General features: G+C 35.1%; 1 protein-coding gene across 1 annotated transcript in view; it reads left to right on the top strand.

Moving 5' to 3' along the window:
- ATG2B (autophagy related 2B) overlaps positions 1-19583 on the top strand; it is a 65604-nt gene that overhangs the window by 17826 nt on the left and 28195 nt on the right. The window contains exons 8-18 of the mRNA XM_081934625.1: positions 88-270; positions 1394-1548; positions 3799-3904; positions 5224-5485; positions 6421-6571; positions 7555-7650; positions 7764-7952; positions 8526-8799; positions 11480-11582; positions 14644-14839; positions 17954-18096. Of these exons, the coding sequence (XP_081790751.1) occupies positions 88-270; positions 1394-1548; positions 3799-3904; positions 5224-5485; positions 6421-6571; positions 7555-7650; positions 7764-7952; positions 8526-8799; positions 11480-11582; positions 14644-14839; positions 17954-18096 (1858 nt within the window). The remainder of the gene's footprint in view (positions 1-87; positions 271-1393; positions 1549-3798; positions 3905-5223; positions 5486-6420; positions 6572-7554; positions 7651-7763; positions 7953-8525; positions 8800-11479; positions 11583-14643; positions 14840-17953; positions 18097-19583) is intronic.

Below are 19583 nucleotides of genomic sequence, written 5' to 3' on the forward strand. Positions count from 1 at the left end.
TATAGGCTTTGAAGCTAAGGTGGGGAAAATTGTCTTTCATGGGACTTTGGAATTAGATACCATATTTTTCTATTTTTTGTTTTGCAGAGAATCCTGGCAGAATAGAATTATCTAATAAAGACAGAAAAAATCGGCCAATGCAGCAGGAAGATGAGTATCGGATTCAGATGGAGCTCAATCGTTACTTGAGAAAAGAAACTTTGCCAGTAGGCACACAGTCGGATCTGAGTTTTTATGAAGCTGGGGCAGCTAGAACTCCTTCAAGTCGCGGTGAGCAAACAACCCAAGCTTCATAGTATGGGGGCATATTGCTATTTATATGGGTTTGCACATAACACTAACTTATGACTTTTAAATCATGATTTGTGGATTTGAGTTTATGGAATTAAACATTGCATTTAGCCAAAACCAAACAAGCCACATAATAGTTTAGCATGAATCAGGGACTGAAGAATAGGTGTAAGAAGTTCAACATTATTTATTTTCTTCATTTCTACTCCTCCACAATCCAGAAGGGCTGACAGCTTGCATTAAAAACTCATTAAATATCCACAATACAACCCTTGTACAATCAGCAAAACAACACCACTCAAATGGAAGTATTTTTATGAGTAAAAGCCTGAGTATCATCAGTTCATACATTTTAAAGTCATTGAATAATGTTAAATATAACATTTATTTCAAACTTCTCAGAGTGAAAGAAAAGGACTTAAAGTAAGCTAAACACTTAAATATTAGATTTAATTTTGAATATGGTACATTTTTACTGTCTAACAGCAATCCCAATGTCACTCTTGTGACATAGCAAGAAACAATGAGACAAAAGTAATAACAAGCATATATAATAGTATTCAAATTCCACCTTTAAAACATTTGCATTCCAACATATGATGCAACTATATAAGTTGTGATATTTGGATTATGATGCCTATTTTGTTACTTGCACATTATTTCACTTGTGAAAATTGATAAGTATCTAGTGAATTTTGTTGATGTATTATTAATAGTTAACCAGTATTGAATATGTATAGTTTATTTTTATGCATTAGATAATATACTTCTCAATTACCATGATAGACTGAGAAATTAAGATTGGGGAAGTTGGTATAGAAGAAATTCCAGATAATCTTAAATTATGTAGTGGCTTTTAGGGAAATATATATGGCTCAATACACAGTACATATATATTGTTTTCTTATTTCTCTATGTGTGACATAATGTATTATTCAATGTTTGTGCTTCTTTTTAAAATTGTGGTTTTCTTTCATATAAGAGATTGCATAAACTCTGTCATAGTGCTGTTTTTGAGACCTACAGCTTTGTGCTTTTCCTTAAATTGTGATTGATCTTTTTATATTGAATGTTACAAATGATATTTACTCTTTTATTTTAGAAGAAGAAGTTTTTTTCTCAATGGCTGACATGGAGATGTCTCACAGTCTTTCTTCGTTGCCACCTCTAGGAGAACCACCAACTATGGATTTAGATCTTTCTTTAACTAGTACATATACTGCTACCCCAGCAGGATCTCCACTTGGTGCTGCAGTGGTATGTAATATTTAACTCTTTGCATCTGAGTAAAGGAACTTTGTGTGTTTGGGGGTGATTGTGTTTATAGACCATACTAAGCTAAATTTAGTGATAACCATGGCCAAAAGCATGCATGCCTCCAACATACAATCACATTTACTACCCCAGTATGATCCTGCCTTCTGTGGGTCCGAAATCACTTATTGCAACATGTTTTGTGCTGGTTAATTGTCTGGGTTTTTAATATATATTTGTAAATAGTAAAGTCTGTAATGGCCTGATAGGCTTTGGAACCAAACTGCATGAATTGTGGACAAGCTAATACTCAGCCTGCATCAGCTCATTTGTTTCTGAAAATATTTGTTTGTTTGTGTTACTACATCTTGTATGCTGTTATATTTCTAGAGACACTGAATCAGTGATGGGATTCAAAAAAATTTATTACCGCTTCTGTGGGCATGGCTTGGTGGGCGTGGCTTGGTGGGTGGCAAGGGAAGGATACTGCAAAATCCCCATTCCCTCCCGATCAGCTGGGACCCTGGAGGCAGAGAATAGATGGGGTGGGGCCAATCAGAGGTGGTATTTACTGGTTTTTGGAACTACTCAAAATTTCCACTACCAGTTCTCCAGAACTTGTCAGAACCTGCTGAATATCACCTCTGCACTGAATCTGTTATGATATTTGTATACTGATTCAAAACAAATAGTACAGTTAAAAACAATGAAAATTGTGGGTCACTGTTCACATATAGAATAATTTTACTTCTCTCCAGATCCCTTCTGAAGAGTTACGTTTCTTATAGTTGTCCAAAAAACCAAGACAAAAAACCCCCACCAATAAGATATCTGGGGGCATACTTTCTAAAGGAGGGGAGCCATTGCTGATAAGACTTAATCCCCGGTCCTTGAAGCTGGCATTCCACTAGTGAGGGGGCTCACAACAAACTCTTTCTCCTGGATCTTACTGGACAGTCAAAATCACCTTGGACAATATGGTCACATATATACAGTGCCTGAGCTGTTAGAGCTTTAAAGGTATAAATCAGCACTTTGAATTGCATCCAAAAGCTATCTGGCAGCTATTACAATTCCCATACTAGTGGTATTACATTGGTGAACCTTGATATGATCATAACTACAGAGATTATGGTATATTTTACAGCTGAAACTTTTGGATGGCATTCAAGAGCAGCTGCACTTACCTCATAGCTATAATCAAGATGTGAGGTGGCAAGAACATTAATGATTGGTAATAAGAGATCTAGGAAAGCCTGCAATAGGCACACAAGTAATTGTGCATAGGTACTTCCGGTTATATTGTACCATCTGGAAAAACAAGAGTCATAAGTTCAAATTGCAGTAGCTCCATCTTTGACTAAATCAGCTTCTCAATTCACAGCTACTGTCTTGGTAGGATTCAATTTAAACCAGCTCTGCCATTTAGCATCCAACAACTTTCAGTGGTAATCAGGACCTTCATCCCATTTCCGCATCAGCGCTGGGTAGACATACTTAATTGGGTATCATCAGCATATTTTTATACTTCACATTGTACTGATGGCTAGTTCCTATGGGTTTGTGTTTAGTTCAGAAGTAGTGGGGAAGAGAGTAAGCCTTCCAAGGACCATAACAGAGTGGCTGAGGGCTTGACTTCTCTTTGTCCACCATATCTGGAAATCCCACTCATGAATGAAAACCAATGAAGAAAAGAGTACCCACCTTCCAGCTTTTTCAGTCAATCCAGAATAATGTTATCAAAGGTCATCAAATGTTGGACAGAATGGAACCATGATGGTTGTAATCCTTATATCCAGATCCTGCAATAATCATCAGCAAAAGTGATTACTACAGTCTTAAGTGCATGTCCAGGCTTGAGTCCTGATTGAAAAGAGTCCAAATCATACATTTCATCCAGGGCTCTCCATAAGTGTAGTCAAACCACCTTCTTAGTAATCATAGCTAAAAAAAAATGGTTGGAGACCATTGACATTTGTCTATATTAATAATTTTTTGAATAGGGAATACTTTGGTCTATAATGAAATTCAATTACTCTTCCAAGGTGTGGAGAAGCAACTCTTGAGTTCATGACTTGTATTGGCAGACCCAACCCACAACACAGGCATTACATTACATTTGGTTGTGTTGTTGTTTGTAACTGCTGGGAGGGTTGGGAACATTTCTATCATTTATTATTAATAATAAGCTTACAGAGTGCTGAAAAGTTATATAATGGAAGAATAATAACATTTATGTTCTTATTTTAATAGCAGTCAACATGGGGAGAATTTGATCAAAACAAGCAGGAACTTCCACAGTTAAGAAGTGCATCATTTACATCTAACACTGATCATTCAGTTCCACTACGAAGGACTTGTAAGTGAAAACTGGGGAATAGCATACCTCATTATTCAAAATCAACATAGCATATTTTTCAACATGGTGCAACAGAATCTTTTTGTTTCTTTTAGTGCTGTGAATAACACCATGTATATTGTTACATATAGTTTTAGTTTAAAAATTAAGTTATGTTAGGATACTATGTTTGAAATTGTAGTTTAAACTAGAAGTCAATCTTATTCTCACCTGCTCTTCTGTGTTGTTATTGTTAGTCTCCCGGTTTGAAATCTCAATCAAGATTTCAAATATTTACAGTGTAAGGTGTCACAGCAATCTATTTCTTTACCTGGTCAAGAGACTTACTGATACTGGTAGTCCTCGACTTAACAACCACAATTCAGTCCAGCATTTCTGTTGCTAAGCAAGACAGTTGTTGTGAGTTTTGCCTATTTTATGATCTTTTTTTGCCACTGTTGTTAACTGAATGTGGCTTCCCCAATGACTTTGCTTGTCAGAAGGTTGTAAAAGGTAAACACGTGACTCCAGAGATACTGCAACCGTCATAAATATGTAAATTCATACGCTAAGCATCTGAATTTTAGTCACATGACCATGGGGATGCTGCAGTGGTCACAAGTCACTTTTTTCAGTGGCATTATAACTTTGAATGGTCACTATATGAATGATTGTAAGTTGAGGACTACCTTTTTTTGCATAGTTAGTATTGGATCCAAAGTAACTACTAATTTTGGGGTATTTCAAAAAATTCGAGCTGAATATTTTATTTGGCTTTTTATATATGAACTCCTATTAATTTTATCTGGCGATTGCTTCAGAAGATGTGGATAGTTGTATTTTCATAACTGTAAGAATGTTAAAAATGCAAGAATGTAGCTATGTTACTACCATATAATATATTGCTAAGTGTGAATTTGAATATGATATACCATATGTTTTTTTAAAAAATATTGTTTGAGTGTATTTTTATTATTGATATGCACAAATAAGGTATCTAGATACCTTCTTATTTATGTAGAGTATTGAGCCATATCAGAAATTCTGTTTACTTAGGAAAGTAAGTATATTAAATATCTAATGATGTAAAAATGTAATCAATACAAATGCTACTTTTTAAATCTAAGCAGCATTTCAAATATACCACAACTACACAGATAAGGAGGTATCTAGCTTCTGTATATATTATTTGATTAATAATGCATTACAGTAATAATATATCACAGTTGTAGCAATTTAATATTTAATGCTGATGTTGTAGTAATTAAAAGTAGTGTTGAATTGTGAAGACACATTATTGAAGATTATTTTTAAGCAGAATAATTTTTATTTCATTCCAGCTCTTCCATCCAGATCTGTTTCAGTGGATGAGTCAAAACCTGAACTTCTTTTTAGACTAGTAGTGGGTGCTTTCTCGGTGTCCGTGCTCCATATTGATCCTTTACCACCACCTGAAACTTCACTAAACATTAGCCCGCTAACATCAATGGCACAGGATTTTTTTACCCAGATAGAAAAAGTTGATCCAGCTCAGATTCCCACAGAAGATTTTTTGTTGCTCCGAAAAGTATTTGCAAAGGCTTGTTCACATGACCATCTTCGGTACATTTTTTTTCTCTTATTTATCTAGTAGTGTAACAAACAGAGCCCAGCAGTCTATATGAATGATGATAGATTAACATTAATTTATCATTTAGTTAATATATCAATTGACATTAAAGTGTAATAGCTTTCAAGCATAAAAGAGAATCCTGTGAATAGAAATACCATACATTTTGACTCCCTCCTGAATGTAGTAAGAAAGTGGTTGCTTCAAATCCGCAGTAATTTATTCCATAATATGGGGCCTCATTGTTGATACAGTTGAATTTGATTTTGATGGGAAACATATTATGATAGAACCTGTTTAAAGTGCCTGGTTGATGGTATGGAGACAAATTGTATAGGAGTATTTTTTTAAAAAAAATGTTTTTGTTTATTTGTATCCAGCCTTTATTATTTTTTTTATAAATAATTCAAGGCAGTGAACATATCCATCCTTTCTCTTCCTGTTTTCCCTACAACAACAATCTTGTGAGGTGGGTTGGGCTGAGAGAGAATGGCACAAAGTCACCCAGCTTTCATGCCTCAGGCAGGATTTGAACTCATGGTCTCCCGCTTTCTAACCTGGTGCCTTAACCACTAGCTCAAACGGGCCAAATTATTCCATTTCCTGTATTTGCAAGAAGTTCCAACGTTCTCGGTCACACAGTAGGCAGTTGGATGTGTTTGGGATGCTCATAAACTTGGACTATAGATCAGGGTTTGCCATTATTATTATTTTTTTTAAAAAAAATCTTGACCAATTTTTCTCTTTAGTGGCAGATAGCACTTGGAGTGGATCAGTTTTTCTTGTATTTGAGATACTGTTTCATATTTGAAAAAGTTTTATTTTGGCAGTTAAAATTATGTATTTTCACAACTTTATAACAATCAGTAAAGAGCAATTACATGTGTGTTTGTTGATTAATAGTTTGTTCTCTTATTTCTCATGCTAGCTTTATAGGTTCAGGCCTCAAAGTGTCCTATGAGCAGCGACAAAGATCATCTTCTCATTGTTTGAATACAGACTTATCTATTGGACAGATGGAACTTCTGGAATGCCTATTTTCTACAGACTCCCATTCCCAAATTCCTCACTATACAGAGGTAAATTATATGTAGGCAGTTAGTATTAGTAGCTGGAATACACCAAGAAAAGTATGAAATTGTACTTATACTTTTACTTATACATAAATTGCATTCATTGGGTAAATGTGTAAACATGATTGCTTTATGACAATTGACTTATGGTAGCTAGATGTTTGGATTGGAAATACCTATTTAGAAAAAGTTGCTCCAGGCAGAAATCATTCTTTTCCAATGGGGAAAATTAAGACTGTAATATAATATAAAAAGTCTACACACCCATGTTAAAAAAAAATGCCAGATTTTTGAGATGTAAAAAAAAATCAGATCAAGATAATCACTTCAGAATTTTTTCTACCTTTAACATATAAGTAAAACAAACTGAAATATTGTATTTCAGTTATAGTATGGCATTTTAAAAGTTGTATAGACTTTCTACATCCACTATAGAAATTCATGCCAGCCAGGGCTTTTATAATCCAGCAATCAGAAAACAGTCCAAAATGTTTAACTATATTTTTCCTCTCTAAAACTTTTGGGGCTGTATTTTCTCTAATCTCTCAGGGTGTTGCAAAAAGCATAATCATCATCATCATCATCATCATCATCATCATCATCATCATCATCATCATCATCTAAAATCTATTAGATTGCTCTAGATAACCTAAAAAAGCAAGAAAAATATGAACATGCTGGGTTGCTTGGTAATGAAATGAGGTGAACAATAACATTCTTATTTCCCCCCCAAATATTTTGATCATTCTGATAATCTGCTGATAGAGTGGTAACTACTCAAAGAGCAGATTAATTTCCTGTTTCATCACTCCATACCTTCACCTCCTCTCTAGTGTTTTAGAAGGCTGAGGCTGAAAGAAGAATAAGAGTGAGGGATTTCACAGTGGACATGTGGAAACCCATTCACAAAATGGTAGACTGGGTTTTTGGTTTTTCTAAGCTGTGTCTTAATTAGAATTATTACCAATTTTGTTGTCTTTCTTTTAAAGCTCCTTAGGTTTAACTCTGAAAAGCAAGAAAACAAATTACATTCCTCCTCATGCCTTCAACTTCATTACAAGCACTTGGACAACAAAGGACCTCAGGTAAAGTTGATAAAAAAAATCTTTGAGTTTTGAAATATATAAATATAAATTTATACAATTGTGTAGAAATTGTATTTTACATTTGTAATAGGTCTGTAGTGTTTTATTAACAGGGTAGCCAGGGGAGGCTGAGCTCTGTTCCCCAGAAAGCAGATTTACAAATCAAGCTGAGTCCAGCATTCTGTGAATTGGATATTAGCATCGTAGACAGACTAAATTCATTGCTTCAACCACAAAAGCTAACCACAGTGGAAACTATGGCATCCCACATGTACACTTCTTACAACAAACATATTAGCCTGGTAAGTAGAAAACCATTCTGCTTTACTTGTGTACAGGTTACATTTTGATTATTTATGGAAAACATTTGGTTTGTTGGAAATTTGATGTACTGACATTTTTTCTTATAATTAATTTATTTACTTATTGGTCATATACTGTAACTGTCCCCTAGATAACTCAGACCAGTGCACAATAAAAAGACAGAAAACAAAAATAAATTGTGGTAAGATACAAAACAGAGTAAAAACTAATACAAAAATTTTACCAAGGCAATTCAGCAATAATATCAGACAGAATTGCAAATCCTTCTGATTAAATCCCTGAGAGGAAAGCCAGGCATTATGAAAAACATCAGCCTTAAAAGGTCTTTTAGTGTAGTGATTTTTACATATGAGAAGAGCTGAAGGTATTTCTTGGTTGGGAGCCTCCTAGAGTTTAATATAAGATGGGTGGCTATATAAAATATTTAAATAAATAAATACATAAATGCAAACAATAATTTGTAGTGGTAATGGTATATATATTTCAATTAAGCTTTTCCCCCTCCCATGCTTTAAAAACAGTTTATTTTTTATTATTATGCACTGTTTTAGCACAAGGCATTTGCTGAAGTTTTTCTGGATGATTCACGTACTCCCACTAATTGCAAAGTATCAGTTGAAGTGACTGCACCAGCCCTGAAGCTTTCAGTTCGCTTCCCAATACCTGACCTACGATCAGATCCAGAACGAGGACCATGGTTTAAGAAATCACTTCAGAAAGAAATTCTTCAATTAGAATTCTCAGACACAGAACTTAAAACAGAATTTATTGGAGGGCCATCTTCAGAGGAAATTCAAATAGAGCTCACTTTTAAAGAACTAACTGGTAAGATAAAGAATAATAGTTTATAATAGTTGCTGTCATGAAGTACAAGTCATTGGATAACAATAGCCTATTTACTATTCCCTTTAAGAAGGGAAACGGAAATAATGTTATACATTTGGCATATAAGTGAAAATAATTAATTATAACTTTACATAAAGCCCTTATGTTTTTTTAAAAATATTTTTTTATTTTTTATTTTCAAAACAAACACAAGACATCCTTCTTTACATACTGTAGAAAGTGTATTAGTTGGTTACAAAAAGGCTTTCGTGCATCTCTTCCACAGACAACAAACATAATTCATATTAACTCAAGTATTTTAACTCAGATATTTATGCATGTTACCATCATCATACCTCCATTTTCATTTGACTATAATTGTTTAAACGTCCTTCATCATAAAATATACCAAGATTTAATACATAACCACATACTGCCATTTCATTTACTATTTCTAAAATCCTCCAATAGCACTGAATCCTTATGTCCTATTCTGGCCAAACATCCATAATATTTAACAACAAAGTTTTCTAATCCTCCTTTCCAAACCACTGTTTACAATTTACATCCAGTTTCCTTATGTTGTACCCATACCTGTATATACGTTGTTATCATTATCCCTCCTTTATTTAACTATATCCTGCATCATAACATTTCCCCCCTAATAATCAAGACTTAACTGTACCTAACTTAGTTCTTTTTTATTAACCTTTAGGATTTCTAATCTTCCTTTCACGGGTACCATTCAATATTCATATCCAATTATTACTTATCATAACACTATACATTGTATACATTATTATCATTATCAGTTATTTATTTAACTATATCTATTGTCACTAAATTTCACTAAGTTTAACTAGTTTTAAATTATACTTTTCCATCTATCAACCTATATCTTTCCAGTAGCAAAACAGTCTCACATCTTCTGCCATTTGTGGTGTCAGTCCTCTAATCATCTCCTTAATCAACTTTGTATGGACTCCTCTTAGCAACTCCTTGCTTATAAAATCTCTCATGTAATTTCGATGCCTTTCTTCTGTTTCCTTAATCAGCTTATCTTTGATTGTCAGTAGTGTTATCAATGATATTGCTAATAAAATTTCTCTCTTTAAATCCATAAATTCTTTTGTTTTTTCTTCTTCTGTATCTTGCCATCTGGGGTAGATTTCACCTCTATTTAATTCCTCTTTCAGTATTCCACTCTTTCCATTTTCAGAGACAGACCAATCACCATAAATATCAGCAATTTTAATTTCTTTATATTCATTTTCCTCTTCAATTTTTAGGATTTTAACAACCACTTTTTCCACTTGATAAACATCTCCAACTCCTTCATCATATTTTGCTGTTAGATGCTCTACGTCTTCCAACTTCTTCTCTATCCTCTCATATATGTTGGATAATTTCTAATTTTGCAGACTTAAAATTTCTTTCTGCTGTTGAAATTGTGCCATTATCTCCAGCTAACAAACACTGCTGCTCTAGATTGGAAGGTTTTAACAAGATTAAGCATAGATTCACAATAACGTTTTATTTTCACCTTTCTCTGGTTAAAGATATACTTCAAAGGGACATCTGTATGCTTTTCTTCTTATCACACTCTATAAACAAGCAGTGAGACTTTGGAGTGCCAAGCCAGAATAATCAGTGAGAAAGGTGTTTCGTTTCCAATACACAAACCTCCAGCCTCCGAATAGCAGTGTTATTGTTGCAATTTTCTTTGTTTCTTTTTGTATCTTTTTTGTATTTCAAGTTTTTTTAAAAAGTCTGATTCTTGAATGAGTTAGAAGAACACCCACAGTAATGAAAGAGGAGAATTTTAGTCCATAGGTTACAAAGAATAATGAAAGAAAAAAAATAGAAGAAGAAAACTTAATCCATTCGTTTCAAAAGGCTTGCATAAATTCCATCCATGAAGATAGCATTTAAAAAGTAAGATAACCCACTGTTCAAAACCATTCCAAATTTAATTCCGCCGCTTATTTCTTCTGTTCTCCAATTTAAATTAATTTTAAGTTTTTTATAGGCATTCTCTTTTAAAACGGTAAAAATTCCTCACCAGCTGGAAATACTTTCTCTTTCTGTATCCTCCCATTTTGGAGCCGCCCCGACATCATCAGCCTAAAGGCTGGATTTTTTGTCGTCAGCTTGAAGAACTTCTCTTGGATCGATCAGGGACTTTGTGATGTCCCTGAGATCAGCAAGGCATATTCTTCCTGTTCATCGTCTCTGCGGGACGGTTTAGGTTCGTTTGGACCACCCAGCGGCAAAAGTATCGACGGCGATCTCAGAGCATTGAGATCGCACGTCGTCTCGTCGTGACATTGGCTCCTCCTCTTCCTTATGTTTTTGTTATCATAAGACAGGAGTAGGGAAATATGGCTCTTTTATGACGTGGACTTCAACTCCCAGTATTCAAAAAAAAAAAGTTGAACTCCAGAAATAATAAAGGGGTAATAGTTCCCCACCTTAAGAAGACGTAGTCTGCAACTTACAGGATAGGTACTTCTCTCTCCAATTGAGAATCATGGTTACAAAAAACTATTTTCTTGTTTCTGATGAATGTAAATTTTACATTTACAAAACAATTCTACTAAGTTTCCTGTATGATTTGTTAATGCTTCACTACTATTCATAGGAACATATGTACTAATTATTTTCTCTGTTTTTGTCGCAGGATCATTTGAAGAGAACAAAGACCAATCTGCTACACAGTTTTTTAAAGTTTCCAGTGGTGTTCTTGGAGAAATGGTTTCATCAGACAATTTTGACTGGCCACGGTAAAACAAGATATTTCATCTTCTTCCTGCATTCTTAAAATGTTGATACAGTCACACAATGCCTGTTAACATTTATTCCCTTTGTAAATCTTGGGTTTACCTACCCAAAAACCATATTATTAAAGCCAAATTAATTATACTCTGACAAATTTGCAAAAACAGTTGAATGCGATTCTAAAAGTTGGATATTGTATTTTTTAATTTATATTTATAAATTGGATGTGTCCCCTATTGTTGTTGAGTTGCTTTACCATAGCCCCAGGTTAAACATTTCTCAAGTCAAGGATGGAGCTCTATGCTTCTATGGCTCTCTCTAACTAGATGGCTCTCTTGGCAATAATGCAAGTGATTTGCCATTGTTTCTGCTAGAATATATTTACATTTCCTACTTTAATTTACATTATTTTCTGGTGGCCTCCTATCCGATTACTAATAAGATCTGACCCTGCTAAGCCTTTTCCAGATTTGTCCCATCATCTCAATCAATCATAATTGCTCTAAGATATATATGTATAATCATTTAAAATAAGGGTTCCCAACCTGTGGGCCGTGGGCCACTACCACACTATGGTCTGTTGGTCACCGGACTGAGTGAGTGACTGGCCAGTGTGTGTGCGCGAACCCCCTCACTTGTGCTACATCTCTATGAGTGTGAGACAGGTGCTAGTGGTTTTTTTTTTTTTTGCCAAAAACCTTTTTATTTATTTTTAATTTTTAAAACAAACTTAAAAATCCTCCTTCTTTACATCCTATAGAAAGTGTATCAGTTGGTTACAAACGGTTTTTGTGCATCTCTTCTACCGTCATCAAGTATAATTCATATTAAATCTAGTATCTTAACTCAAATGTTTATACATATTACCATCATCATACCTCCACTTTTATTTGACTATAATTGTTTAAACATCCTTCATCATGAAATATAGCAAAATTTAATACGTAACCACATACTGCCATTTCATTTACTTATTTATAAAATCCTCCATTAACATTAAATCTTTATATCCTATTCTAGCTAAACATCCATAATATTTAATAACAGTTTTCTAATCCTCCTTTCCAGATCGCTATTTACAATTTACATCCAATTTCCTTATATTATGCCCATACATATATATAGATTATTATTATTATCCTTTCTTTATTTGGCTATATTCTATGTCACAACATTTCCCCCCTAATAATCAAAACTTAACTGTGTCTAATTTAGTTCTCTTTTTTATTGTTATTATTATTATTAACCTTTATATATAATCTCGGGTATCATTCAATGTTCATATCCAATTATTGCTTATCATAACACTACACATTGTACCTATTATCACAAGAGTTTCACTAGGTTTAGCTAGTAGTTTTAAATTATACTCTTCCATCTATCAACCTGTTTCTTTCCAATAACAAAACAATCTTATGTCCTCTGCCATTTGTGGTATCAATCTTCTAAGCTTCTTCTTAATGAGCTTTGTATCGATTGGTCCTAGCAACTCCTTGCTTGTAAGATCTCCCATATAATCCCAATGCCCTCTTTCTGCTTCCTTATTCCACTTGTCTTTAGTTGTCAGCAGTGTTATCCATATTTTCATTAATAAAGTTTCATAGTCCATAAATTCTTTACTTTTTTCTTCTTCTATGTCTTGCCCTTTGAAATAGGTTTCCTCTCCATTTATTTCCTCTTTCAGTATTCCATACTTTGCATTTTCAAAAACAAACCGATTACCATAAATGTCAGCAAGTTTAATCGCTTTATATTCATTTTCCACTTTAATTCTTTGAGTTTTAATCTCCGCATTTTGCATTTGGTGAACATCATCAAATTTTCGATCACGTCTTTCTGTTAACTGTTCCAAAAGTTCCAGTTTTTGTTCAATCTTCTCATATGTATTTGTTAATTTTAGTAATTCTAAAAATATTGTCTCCAGGCTTACAATCTCTCCATTTTCCTGACACTCCGCCATCTTAAACAAAGAGCTCTCACTTGGAAGGTTTTTTTAAGTTAAAACATGGATTCACAAAAGCCATTTTTCCCCCTCTTCTCTGGTTGAAAACATGCTTCAAAGGGACATTTGGCTTACCCCTATCGCTCTGTAATGAGCCGTCAAAACAAACCGCGAAGAAAGGGAAAAGTTCCGCTTGAATACACAAAGCTCCAATCAACAAAACATCCTGGCACGTAGCACTTTTAAGATATTTCTTTTTTATATCTCTTTTGTATTTCAAATTAGAAAAAGAGGTCCAGTCTTTAAATGAATTAAAAAATAATAATACTCACAGTGATGAAAGAGGAAAGCTTTGGTTTATAAATCACCGAGAGTCACAGAAAAAAAAGATAGAAACAGAAGACTTAATCTGTCCATTTTAAAAAGCTTGTAAAGGTTTCATCCATGAAGATAGCATATAAGAAAATGGGATAGTCACTGTCCAGAACCGTTGCAAGATTAATTTCGCCGCTTGAATCTTCTATTCTTCAATTTAAATCAATGTTAAATTTTTATAGGCAGTCTCTCTTTTATAACAATTAAGGTTCCTCACCAGCTGGAAACACTTTCACTTTCCATTCCTTCCGTTTTGGGGTCGCCCCGACTTCATCAGCCTTGGCTGGATTTTTTGTCACCTCTTGCTTCTTTCGGGGATTTTGCGATATCCCCGAGTTCAGCATTGAGATCGCACATCGTATTGTTGTGACTTCGGCCCCGCCCCTCCGAGACAGGTGTTACTGTTGATGCAAGTGTCACACACATGCACACGTAAAGGCATCTCCCCCCACCCTCCGGACTGCCAACCTAGAAAGATTAGAGAACTCTGATTTAAAGCATCAAGGATAAAAATATGATTGAGACACTTTACAATTTAGCACATCATGTTGTGGGCTTATAAAGATATTAAAAAATACGTGAAGCATAAAAAATGAAATGAGAACACTCGGCAATACAAGGTAAAAAGGGGTACTATAGGAAAAGGAGTGAAAAGGATGTATGATGTTTCCTGCTTACCTTTCATAACAATATAATACATTTAACTTTTTGGGGAATTTGCTGTGTTAATTTGCTTGTTTGGAAAACAGGATTGTACTGAAAGTAAACCCACTTGCTGTACACTCCATTTTGGAAAGAATGGCTCCAGAGGAAGAAGAGGAAATTGATGGTCATTTTCATGAGGAAGAAGAAGGAGGATGTCAATCCCTGAAGGAGCTGTGCGATCTTAGAAGACCAGAACCATCTCCCTTTTCCTCTCGTAGAGTAATGTTTGAGAATGAAGAGGTAGGATGAAGATTCATGCTTAGAGATCATTTACATGATTTTGAGAATTTACATGGTGTGTTTATTAAAGCGTATTTGTATCATAATCTCAAAATGTAGTAGCATAACTAATGAAACTAACAAAAATAATAATGCCAAGTAAGCACAGCCTAATTTCAATTTAGGAACTTAGAATTAATTCTGTGCTGCTTAATTTACAATTATATCTTGAAGTTGTTGATAGTAAAATACTGCAAAATACAGTATTTGTCCTTTCATCCATAACATTTCTAGCCTACAGAACAGCTGTACTCAGTTTGATTTGTTTTTCTCATCATGTACACGTATACATCCAAACTAGACTGTATTGTTTCTCCTTGGCATATAATATATATGTGTATATGCATATTTTGCATGTATGTATGCGTGCATGTATGTATGTATGTTTGTTTGTTTTGTCATGTTTAGGTAATGTATGTTGGAGGTCGAGAGCCTTTGAGAGCTGTGTGCAACAAAATTGCATTTTAATGTATGCCAGCTAGCGTACATTCAAAGTGATAATAAAGCTATTCTAAGTCTAACTCTAACTATGGATGGCTTTACAGTCAAAAATATAAAACAATAAAATATAAGAAAAATACGGCAATAGCTTGAAGGAAGCAGATAGAAAGAAAAACAGTCATCCTACCTGTCTTAAAGCAGCCTGAGCACTGATGACGTAAAGCTTGGAGAAATAGCCAAGTTTTTAAAGTTCATTTAAAGGAGAGTAGAGTAAGGGCTTTGTGGATCTCCAGGGGTATGCTATTCCAGAGGACAGGTAGAGCAGCAGAAAAGACTCACTTCCTGCATCCAATTAGATTATACTGCTTAATTGAAGGTACCCTAAGCAAGCTGATTCTGTTGGCGCATACAGGACAGGAAGACATTACTGAAGGGTAGACAATTCCTCAAATACCGTATTTTTTGGAGTATAAGACGCACCAGAGTATAAGACGCAGCAAGGTTTTTTGGGGGGGGGGGAGTTTTTGCACTCTGCAAACCTCCCCAAAACAGCCCTTTTTTCGTGAAAACGGGCCCGTTCCCCCCCCCCCCAAAAGGCATGAATAGCCTTTAGGGAGCTTGCAGAGTACTCCAGGGTGGGGGGGGGACTAGCATTTTTTGCTAGTCCCCCCCCCCTTTTTTGTAAAAGCAGGTCTGTTTTTCATTTAAAAAGGGTGTGGATAGCCTTTAGGAAGCTTGTAGAGTGCTGCTGGGGGGGGGGGGAAATTGAACAAAAAATGGCCCATTTTTCATTCATTTTTGCCCTCCCCGGCCCCTAGGAGCTTTCTAAAAGCTTCCTAGAGGCTATGCACGGCCATTTTGGTGAAGGGGCCGGGGTTTCGGGAGGCTGTATTCAGTGTATAAGATGCACCCAGATTTTCAGCCTCTTTTTTGAGGGAAAAGGGTGTGTCTTATACTCTAAAAATATGGTAATTAGGCTCTATGTATTACAGGATTTAAAAAATAATCACAATCTTGAATTGTACCCAGAAGTTAATAATTAGTGCAACTCAGAGAACAGGGGTGTTATATAGGCATAACTGTCCCAGAATGCCGCAGCACAAACAGTGATGATTGTACACCACTGTGCTGCAGCATTCTGGCCCAGCTTCATCTCTTGGTGATTTTCAAAGGTAGCCTCATGTAGAGCTTATTACAGTAGCTCACCTGCAAAGTAAGAGAGCCATTGTGGTTGTAAGGAGGATTTCTTGGTTCAGGAATGAACACAACTGATGTACAAACTGAACTTGTAGAAAAGCCTTCCTAGCCAGATCTCTTCCTAGTCATTGAAAAGAGTTGTGAGTTCAGGATAATCCCTAGATTGCATACGGGACATTGTAACTCTATTTAGGACCAAAAGTGGAAGATCCTCAGATCCAGGTAGTCTAAGACTCCACAACCACTTGGACTTGCTAGGATTAAACTTCGGTTGTTCCTAATCGAAACTCCAACATCCTTTAGGCACAACATCATTGATTAATTTGCCAGAGATAAATATATTCAACTGAGTATTATCACCATACTGATGATATCTTACTTCATTTTGATTGACAACCTCCCCTAGGAGCTTCATGTAGACAAGCAGCATGTGGACTAAAAGTATAGAGCCCTGAAATACTCCACAAAGTTTTTGGAATTGACCCTCTGTCCCTCTAACAACACCTAGAACTAGCCAAGGAAGACAGAAGAAGAACCACCATAATACAATACATTCCCACTCCATACATTTTTTTTTGAAAATATTTTTTGGACGTGGGTTCTCTAGGGCTAAAAGTGATTAGCTCAAAGTTGCCCAACTGGCTTTATGCTTTTTAATATTGGATAGGAAATAATTATGCATGGAGATAATCTGTGTTCAGTTTTGCTTTTGAAAGAGCTGCTCTAAAAGTTTACAGGAGACGATCATGTTGCCATAAATCTTTTTTGCTTAGTAGAAAGGTTTTATGTAGGCCAGTGTTTTTTAAATGTTCCTCAGCTCAAATTATTTGAGGATGGATCAGCTGATACTATCTGCTGTACACAGGATGTAATAAGCCATACCCTTCCACACATAGAATTAATCTTCCTAAGCACCCAACAGTTCTTCTCAACTAGAAAGGGGTTTCATCCCTATCTAGATATATATTGTGAGGTGGAAGATCTAATAAACAGTATTACTGTGCCCAGTAAGCATGTTTTTGAGAAATTGCTTGTACTCATTAGTGTACTGGGCCTTTCCATTGATTAATTATCATAAGCTGTTTAGCTAACATGAAAGCTCAATTTAGGGTGATTAGTTAGCATGATTACAAACTATTTCCCTAAAACAGATCTGTACAGATCTGTACTTAGAATTGTCAAAAGTTTAATTATGAACTGTATTATATACTTAGGAATGTAAGACAGTGGCCTCAGTTGAAGAAACAACAGAATTGGGACAAATATTTTAACCATTTTAATTTTTAAGTTGAATTAAATTTAAGGTTTATTTGAAAGCCCATTTTTTTCTGGAAAGAGGATATGCTAAAATTGATACTAGAGCTTGCATTTCTGTTTTTACTTCTGGTTTTATTATTTCTGTCTCTGTTTTATTTTCCCCATTTGTTTCATTTCTAGATGGTGATGCCAGGAGATGCAGTGGAGATGACAGAGTTTCAAGATAAAGCAATCAGCAATTCCCATTATGTGCTAGAACTCATGTTGCCAAATGTTTATTTAACATTACCAAACAAGAGTTTTTATGAGAAACTTTACAATAGGTAAGAATAAAATTAAAGGTCTTTGGAATACATCAGAGACATTTTGAAATAAAAACCTGGGAAGGTAACTTTCTTCCCCTGCAGCCCATTATGACATCTTCCACATGATCCTCAGAATTTCTCAGCACGCTGAGAGAGATTTTCAGCAATTAGAGGGGAGTCCAGGATACTTAGTTTTTCAAAGAAAAAGCATAAGGTGTTTTGCAGCACCAGCCTATAAATTGATTTCTGATTTCTGGCAAATATTTGAACCCTATACATATGTTTGTGCGTATCTCTGCTATTTCTAAAGAAGTACCATATTTATAAGACACATCTTTTTCTCTCAAAAAGGAGGCTGAAAATATGGGTGCGTCTTATACACTGAATACAGCATTTTTTTGCCTCCCAAAACCCCAGCCCCTTCACCAAAATGGCCATGCAGAACCTGTAGGAGGCTTTCAGAGAACTCCTGGGGGCTGGGGAGGGCAGAAATGAGTGAAAAATGGGCCATTTTTTGTTCAATTTTGCCCCCCCCCAGCCCCCAGGAGCACTCTATAAGCCTCCTAAAGGCTATCCGTGCAATTTTATTTTACAAAAAACGGGCCCGTTTTCACAAAAAAATGGCCTTTTCTGCTCAGTCTCCCTCCCCCCCGGAGTACTCGACAAGCCTCCTAAAGGCTATTCATGCCTCTCTTTTTTTGAAAAAAAAACGGGCCCATTTTCGCGAAAAACAGGCTGTTTTTGGGAGGTCTGCAGAGTGCAAAACCTTTTTTTAAAAAAATTGCCTCTTCAAAATTTTGGTGCGTCTTACACTCTGGTGGGTCTTACACTCCGAAAAATATGGTATATTACTGGTAGTCCTTTACTTATAACAGTTCATTTATTGACCATTTAAAGTTATAACAGCACTGAAAAAAGTGACATAACCATTTTTCACATTTACAATAATTGCAGCATTCCTAGGGTCATGTGATCAAAATTCAGATGCTTGCAGCTGGTTCATATTTGTGATCATTGCAGTGTCCTGAGATCATGTGATCACCTTTTGCGACCTTCTTACAAGCAAAGTCAATGGGGAAGCTAGGTTCATTTAACAACTGTGTTACTAACTTAACAACTGAAATAATTCATTTAACAACTGTGGTAAGAAAGATTGTAAAATGAAGCAAAACTCACTTAACAAATGTCTCATTTGCCAGCATAAATTTGGGGTCAATTGTGATCATAGGTTGAGGATTAACAGTACACATTCACATGTTGAGTTGCAAGGGAGTCATCCTTTTTGTCTTATCTTAATATTTCTTCCAAATACGTTTGACAAACATAGCAAGTAAGAGAAGGAAATATAAATTACCAACCTATATTTATCTGATGTACAGGTGTTTCTGTTTCTCTATACTAACTCATCTGCTAGTATATATTATTGATTTTCATATCGATAATCATTTTAAAAATATTTTTCCATAACATAGATTTGTTGTTATTCATTTTATTCCCATATTCAC

The sequence above is a fragment of the Natrix helvetica genome (assembly GCF_964273705.1).
Source record: "Natrix helvetica genome assembly, chromosome: 1".
Lineage (NCBI taxonomy): Eukaryota > Metazoa > Chordata > Lepidosauria > Squamata > Natricidae > Natrix > Natrix helvetica.